General features: G+C 58.3%; 1 protein-coding gene across 2 annotated transcripts in view; it reads left to right on the top strand.

Moving 5' to 3' along the window:
- The window catches only part of Prom2 (prominin 2), a 15,432-nt gene extending 8,530 nt beyond the window's left edge, over positions 1-6,902 (top strand). Inside the window, exons 16-25 of one of the 2 annotated variants that reach the window (XM_048810357.1) lie at positions 494-640; positions 926-997; positions 1,717-1,809; positions 1,932-1,985; positions 2,200-2,280; positions 2,453-2,521; positions 3,223-3,312; positions 3,522-3,628; positions 3,982-4,055; positions 4,255-6,902. In XM_048810357.1, coding sequence (XP_048666314.1) covers positions 494-640; positions 926-997; positions 1,717-1,809; positions 1,932-1,985; positions 2,200-2,280; positions 2,453-2,521; positions 3,223-3,312; positions 3,522-3,628; positions 3,982-4,045 — 777 coding nt within the window. In that variant the 3' untranslated portion in view covers positions 4,046-4,055; positions 4,255-6,902. Of the gene's footprint in view, positions 1-493; positions 641-925; positions 998-1,716; positions 1,810-1,931; positions 1,999-2,199; positions 2,281-2,452; positions 2,522-3,222; positions 3,313-3,521; positions 3,629-3,981; positions 4,056-4,254 lie in introns of those variants that run through there. The other variant, XM_048810359.1, reaches the window with a different exon arrangement.
- The last annotated feature ends 1,000 nt before the right edge of the window (positions 6,903-7,902 follow it).

Genomic DNA, 7,902 nt, shown 5'->3' with positions numbered 1-7,902 from the left:
CCCTCCCTCCCTTCCTCCCTTCCTTCCTTCCTTCCTTCCTTCCTTCCTTCCTTCCTTCCTGTAGTCCACAAACTTGGGCCTCAGCCACTACGTGGGAGTCTCCGCTCTAATGCCAGGGGCTTGTGTCTAGAGTAGGTAGCCGAGGTCCCACGGTCACGGGGGCTGATGGCAACTGACAAGTAGACAAATGAAAAAAAGATGATCTCAGAACCTCGGGCCCTGAAAAGACCTCAACTCTGCAGATGTGAAAAAGAGGGGCCAGATGGACAGGGAGGCCCGTGCTTGCAGCCTGGTGGCCAGTAGATGCAGCGCAGAGGCTGGGTCCTGGAGAGTGTGCAAGGAGGTTGGCAGGGGGTGGGGTGCGTCTGGGTGGTCCTGCATACCCAGCATGGTGGTCCTGAGGGCTGGTGACTGCTGACCGCCAGCCTGGGGAGCGTCTGAGACCCTGGCTTGCCACCTGGGCGTGCTCCCCATCCTCCTCCTCCTCCCCCAGTACACCCACAACCTGCAGCAGAACTTGCAGAACTTCAAGCCGAATGTGCAGAATCTGGAGCTGTTGAGCCCGGAGGCTCACCGGGACCTGGAGGCGTTGCAGAACAGTGGGCTGGAGAAAGTCCACTACCAGGCCTTCCTCGTGCAGGTGGACAGTGGCCCTCAGGTCCCCGCAGGGTGGAGGGGCCTCAGAGAGTCTCTCACCTCCCAACCCTCCCAGCTGCTCCTGGGTCCTCCCTGCTGGGAGCCGCCACGCCCTCAGCCCACCCCCTGCGCTGTTCCTGGTGCTGAGCCCCCTGCAGCCCCCGCTGGGCCGCCCTGCCTGGGCTCCACCAGAGGGCGCCTCCTTTTGTTGTTGTTTTGGGAAACGTCTGAAAAGTCGCCAGGGGCCTCAGCACTCATCCCTCGTGGTGGCCTCTCCGTCTGCCCTCAGATCCAGAGGCCTGTGGTGAAGACTGACCTGGAGCAGCTGGCCCAGGAGCTGGAGGGGCTGGCCCAGGCCCAGGTGAGAAGCAGGCAGAGGAGGCTCGAGGGTGCGGGAGGCCAGGATGCTTGCATTGGAGAGGGGATGAGGGCAGAGGCAGGGGACTGAGGGTCCCCTCACCAGTGACAGCTGAGGCTCCTGGTCCTCAAACTGGGCTGGAGGCTTTGCATCATCTGTTCCAACTCAAGCTCCGCCACCAATTGGCTGTGTGGCCTTGGGTGAGCCGTTCAGCCTCTCTGAGCCTCAGTTTCTTTATCTATAAAAAGGACTGACGTCACCTCAGATCAAATGAGGTAACTGGCCTGATATCATGGGTATCCTATGCACACGCCTGTCATGGAACATGCAGGGACAGGTGTCGTGGGGACACCATGACAGATGCCCTCCAGGGGAAGAAATGGCATTTTGTATTCACAAATATTTAGAGTTTGGGAAGTTCTCTTTGAGACATCTCTGAGACCCTGCAGCAACCTAGCTTGGTGGGCAGGCAAGGAGCGTCCCTTGGTGTCTGCAGATGCCACCATAGCTGATAAGGGTCCCGTGGCTGACTAGGGTGCCCCACAAGCCAGGGGCAGACCTAAAACTCAGGCACAGGTCTCCCTGGAGCTGAGGAAGTCTCCTCTTCTGCCTCTGATCCTAGCACTCCCACCTCCCCTTCGTGGAAAGTCTGGGTCAAGGATTCTCAGGCAGAGCCTGTCTTGCGGGGCGTGGGGGACATTCTGATCTCTGTCCACTCTCAGGGCAATTCTTCGTTGGGGCAGCAGCTGAGAATGGAGGCCCATGGGCTTAGAGATCTCTATCGGGAGAAGGTTGTCCCCCAGCAGAACCTGGTGGTGAGTCCTGAGGCCCAGGGGCCTGCGGCCTGCCGGGGAGAGGGCAGTGAGGAGCAGGGAGGCCCCGGGGGCCACGTCCACCCCTCGCACCCTCCCCCACCAGCATGGTCTCTCCTCCACAGGCAGAGCTCAACCTCAGCGTCAGGGCCCTGGAATCCGCTGCCCCTCGTCTTCAGGTGGCCGTAAGGGGTAGGGCAGTGGGCTGCAGACAGAGGGAGGGCCGCGGTGAGGTGGGAAGGAGGTGGGGTGGGGGGCCTTGGGGACCACCACTGAGCCTCAGGGTCCTCGGCGCTGACCCCACCCTGCTAAGGTGAGCGGTGACTTGCGGGGAGTGGCTGGCTGCTGTCCTGCTCCCTGAGGGGGACAGAGGTGAGGCTCCTCTCCCTCCAGCTGCAGACAGCGGGCGTCCTAAGCCAAGTCGCTGACCTCGAAAGAGAGCTGCCTGCCAGGGCCGCCCGCATCCTGATGAACGTGAGTGGGGCTGGGGACCGGGCTCCACCTCAGCCTCTCCTTTAACCCTGACCCTCACGGTGGCTCCCAGGGAGGCCCATCCTGCCCTGAGGGTGTCAGGCCTGGGGCAGGGGCCTCCTGGCCTCCTGGCCTCCTGGGCCTCCTGCCAGCCTGGACCTCCTCTTTCTTGCAGGAAAGTGCCTGCTTCCTGAGCCGGGAGTTGAGCTACTTCTCGCAGTACTTGGCCTGGGTGAGAGAGGAGGTGAGTGGGGGCTTGGACCTTGCCTGGCCTCAGAGCAGCTGAGGGTCACCCACACCCAGGGGAGCAGCTGGTCACCCTGTCCTTTGGAGGTGCCCCAGGCTTTCAGGGTTGAACCCAAACTCCCAAACCTGGCATCGGCACCCCTGGTTTTGCTGGCTGATCTCTGCCCACCCACCTCTGCCCAGCGCCAGTGTGAGCTGGGAGGGTCCTGGCCATCTAGAACGTGCCGTCCACGCCGTGCCCCTGGCCTTCTGTGGTCAAAGCCCACCTCCTCTTCCAGGCGCCCGCTGGCCACAGCCTCTGAGAGCTGTCCTGGCTCTGCACTGGCCACAGGGGGCTGGCCTGGCCTGAGAGTGTCTGTGCACATGCATGTGTGTACGAGCAGGTGAGGTCATGTGTGCCAGCACGTGCACATGTACGTGCTGGCTGTCCACTGAGAGCTCAGTGCTGGGCACAGGGCGGGCCTAGCACGGGCGAGCTCCAGCACCAAGGGCAGGAGCTGAGCAGAGGCGGGAGCATCTCCATCTCTGGGCCTGCACCCTGTGCCTGCCCGGGGCCGCTGCCCGCATCTGTGTACGGTGTGCAGGGCCACAGCCATGTCCCTGGACCTCTGAATGTCCCTGTCCACCTCTTGCTGAATGTGAGGCACACACCCGAGGGGCAGGGGTCTCCACATGTGCCCGCCTCCTTTGCCAACACAGGTGACTCAGCGCATCGCCACCTGCCAGCCCCTCTCCGCAGCCCTGGACAATGGCCGTGTGATCCTCTGTGACATGGTGGCCGACCCCTGGGTGAGTGCCCCGGCTCATCAGGGCCCGTGGACATCGAGCCCCATAGATGGGCAGTGTGAGCAGGCCATGAGGTGCCCCCAGCCCGGGGCCTGCTCCCTGCCCTCCCAGCGCTGGTCACAGCTGTCCCCGCCCCTCGCTGAGCCAGTGCGGAGGCTGCAGAGCAGCTGGGAAGGCCACCCGGCCAGCTGACCGACCTCACACCCCTCCAGAACGCCTTCTGGTTCTGTCTGGCCTGGTGCACCTTCTTCCTCATCCCCAGTATCATCTTTGCTGTGAAGACCTCCAAATACTTCCGTCCCATCCGGAAACGCCTCAGGTGAGGGGCTGCCAGGATCTCAGGGGTCAGGGGGGACACTGGAGGCCCAGGAAGGAGTCTTTATAGACACTGGACCCTCATCCCCTGCCCTACCTACTCCTGAAACCTGGCAGAGAAGAATCATAGTCTAGGCCTGAAGACACACATGCACTAAGGAGTTCCGTGGCCCGGAAGTCCTCCCCTATGTCTGCCCCACATCCTTCTTACTGTAACACATCCACCCAAGCATAGCATCTTAAAACTCTTCCTCTCTCTTGGAGGGCCTCAGAGGCAGGAACATCAGGACTTGGGTTTGTCCCTGTGTGGGAGCTGGGGTTCTGTTCTGGGGACACTTTCCTTTTGCTATGCCGCAGCTCTACCAGCTCTGAGGAGACTCAGCTCTTCCACATCCCCCGGGTCACCTCCCTGAAGCTATAGGACCCAGCAGGTGAGCTGCTCCACCCCTCAATTCTTCCATGCTGGGGGCTCAGGGGTGGGGAGCAAAGGGGCTAGGACCAGGGGTCTCCAAGAGGGCAGGGAGGCTTGGGGACCTGGTGGCGTCTGGGTCCGGCTCTGGCCATTCGGCAGTGGATCTGACAGGCGGGAGCCCTGGTCCCCGCCCCCCAGCACTCTTTCCTTCCTAACAGGGCAAGGTGCCCCCTGGGACTGCCTGTCCCCCCACTTTGATTCAGCCTGGACTAGAGGACTTCTGTAGCTCTTGCCCCAGAGCCCAAGCTGGCCCCAGACCTGGGCTGTCCCCCAATTCCACCTTCCCTGGCCCCATCCTGCCTGTTCCCTTTCCACCCTTCTCTGCTCATAACCTCCTTCATTCACCTCCCAAATCATACAGCACCTGCAGGTTCCTCCAGGTGTCTCGCCCTTATCCTCCTTGCTGCAATACATCAGCACCAAGGAGCACCTGTTCTTCACCGATTGGAACCCCTTCCCCAGCCCCTTGGGTGGGACAGAAGCCCTGCCCAGCCCTGCCCTGTCCCCACCCGGGGCCCCCTCTGTTCCTCTCCAAGCTCCTCTTGTCCTCACCTCCCATCAGCCCCAGATTCCCTCCTGCTCCCTCCCCAGCCCTCTCCTTCCTCCTCCAGGGAAGTCCTTCTCTCCCTTCATCCCCTCTTTATCTTGTCCCCACTATTATCTTGCTGGCCCCAGGGACTCCTCTGCTCAACCAAACTAATCAGGTAAACCACCAGACAAAGGCCACCACGGCCCAGGTCTGGGCTTGGGCTCTGCCTGGTGGCCCCTGAGCCCTCCACTGCCCTGGGCCCCTGCCTGGACTTAAGGGACCTCAGTGGGGCGAGCGGCCTCTAAGGCCTGAGCCTGGCCTGCACCGGGTTAGGAGTCCTTGTGTCGGCCCCACCCCTCCCTGCGTCCCCTCCCTGCGTCCCTCCCTGCGTCCCCTCCCTGCGTCGTCGGCTTCTCAGGAGGCAGAGTCTTCCCCAGGAGCTTTCCCAGGAGGGCCCTGGTGGCCGGGATTGGCACTGCCCCTTCTCCCCTGTGTACATGGCTCAGGCCATCCCAGCCCGTCCCTGTCATCACGGCCCTGCTGAACCGAGTTCCACAAGGGAGAGGAGAAGAGAGGTCAGCTCTCCGTTCCCTGGAAGCCTCGGCTTGGGGTCCCAGAAGCCAGGTCTCTCCGGCTGGGTCCCTGAACACAGCTGGGGTTTAACGAGGTGGTGGAGACAGAGTTCCGAGGCCTCTTCTGACTTCAGGCATCCAGGGACGACCCAGCCACCAGCAAATGGGAGCAGCACCCCTCTGGGAGCCTGCTCAGGAGCAGCCAGACCTGGCCCGCAGCCTGGCTCTGGTGCTGGCTGCCTGGGCACCGTGAACATGCACTGCAGGCCCTCACCTCCGTGTCTCCTTTCATGGCATAGAGGCACCGTAGCCCCATGGAGGCTTGTGACAATTAAACGTGATTTGTGGAATGCCCTTGGCCGAGGGCTGCTGTCTTCCATCACGACTTAACTGGACCAAAGGCAGAGCCAGGGTCTGGGTGGGCACAAGGGAAAGGGGAGATGGGTCCGTGTTCAAGGCCAAAGCCCATGACAGCGGTGGTCTCCTGAATTTCAGGGAGTGTCTGTGTTTAATTGCATCTTACAAACCAGCAAAAGATTTTCCACTGGGAATCAGGGTGGTGCCTATGTGACATCTCCAACAAGCATCCTCAGATTCAGCACAGTCGCTCTTCTTGGCTTTCCCCAGAGGGTTTTATTTGTTGGTTTTGATGTTTGCTCACAGGCCGGCTTGTGCAGAGGAAGTGGCACCCTGCATATTAAAAATGCAGTGGGCGACATTGAAACAAATAAAGTTGAGCTGAGTGCCATGGCACACACCTGTACTCCCAGCAACTCAGGAGGCTGAGGAAGGAGGGTCACAAGTTCAAGGCCAGCCTCAGCAACTTAGTGAGACCCTAAGCAATTTAGCAAGACTCTGTCTCCAAATAAAAATAGAAAAGGTCTGGGGATGTAGCTCAGTGGTAGAGCTCTCCAGTACCATAAAAAAAAATAATAATAATGAAGTAGAAATAATGTAAAAGACATGTCCAGTTCTCTATTATAATTGCCTCTTATCATCAATATATTTAAGCATAGTTTTGACTTTTTGTTTTGTTTGTGGTGAGAGGGATTGAGCACAGGGCTTCGTGCTTGCTAGGCAAGCTCTCCGCCGCTGAGCTCCATCCCCAGCAGCAGAGCTATTTTAAAGTTGAGCAATTCCCTTGTATGGAGACCCATGGGTCTGTTTCTAGTGGCTGTTTTTCCCCTGGGTTTTGTTCGATTTCTCGTATCCCTCTTTGGGTACTTGGTGGATTTTGACTGAGTTGGGTACTCACTGTATCTGAAACCAGTAGGAGGCCTGGGATGAAGTTCTCTTCCTCCGGGAAACCTATGTTTACATCTGCAGGTGTCTGAGGACCTGGCAAACCAGGTCGCTTGAGTCCACTTGTGGGAAAGAGATGATTTTTCCGTCCCTGGGCGTAATTCTTCATTTCCACTTGACTCATTCCTAGCAGGAGGGTCTCTGGGGTCCCAGCCTGGTTTGTCGCCCCAGAAGTTGTTCAAAACTCTGCACCTTTGTGGTATCTTCTCTAGGGAGAAAGTAGCCCCGGTGCTGGGCACAGGTCTCTGGATGTCCTTCTTTCCCAGGTCTTGGCACTATGATCCGTGGCTGTCTGGTTTGCTTCCTGGTGCCCTCAATCGCCCTTAAATAGACCTACATAAGTATACATTGTAAATATTAAATGTATACATTATGCATATTAAATAAATCAGTAGGTTAAAAAGCTGCTGGCTGCTGTGCAGGTGCTTCTGTGTGTGTGCACGGGTGTGTGTGTGCATATGTATACATGCAGTCATCTGAGCAACTTTTAAAGTTGTCCTCCGCTGAGAATTTGGAACAAATCACCTTTCCACCATTATCAGAAGTCATGGTCCTAAAAGTCGATTTTGATATTCCTCCTGATAACTGGCCTGTGGCTGCCACACTTCAAATCTAGTATCCAGAAGTCCAGCCCAGCCCCACTGAATGCTGGTTTTGCACCAGAGCTTGTTCAGAGAGCACCAGTCGTTCAGGGCTGGGCACGGCACTCAGCAGTTGACAAAGAGGTGGAAATGATGTGGGAAAGTCGCCTCATGACCTGGTTTTAGAATGTTGGGATTCTGCAAGGCAAATTCTACTTCATATGTGAAACAAAGTCCCCGTGGTCACAGTCTCGTCTGTCATTCCAACAGGAGCAGATGTCAGGGGTCCTGAAGGGGGCAGTTGTCATATGTGCTTGAGCAGATGAAGCTCCATGATGTCACTGTCTGGTTCAAGTTCACATAAGTTGGACTCGGGTTCTCTGGAGCTGAGCCTGGGGGTTTCCTGTTGGATGAGCCGCTGTTTCCATTCCCTGCGGGAGCACGGGAAGGAGGCTGTGTCTCCAGGGAGATCTGAATCAGATGTCCTTGATGTCCCTGTGGCAGAAGAGATGACAGATTGGGGGCCCTGGGAGTTCTGCCAGGTGCTCCACCTGGCTGCCCAGCACAAAGCCCTGTGGCAGATTTTGCCAAAGAAACGCCACATGGGCCAGGACATCTGAGGTCCCTAGCAGTGGCTGGGTATGCAGAAGGAGGGCCACGTGATGGGGCTGGGACAATGTGACTTCACCTGTATTCACTGAACTGAGTATCCATCAGGGAGTGTGCTGCACACTTACCTGAACTAATGACCAGGTAGCCAGCGCTACTCGGCTACTTGGTTGAGAAAACCAGAGCGTGGACACTAAACAGGGGCTGAATACC

This window comes from Marmota marmota, unplaced genomic scaffold (assembly GCF_001458135.2).
Source record: "Marmota marmota marmota unplaced genomic scaffold, marMar, whole genome shotgun sequence".
NCBI lineage: Eukaryota > Metazoa > Chordata > Mammalia > Rodentia > Sciuridae > Marmota > Marmota marmota.
Note: the sequence above shows the minus strand (reverse complement) of the source record. Positions and strands in the feature narration are given on the sequence as shown.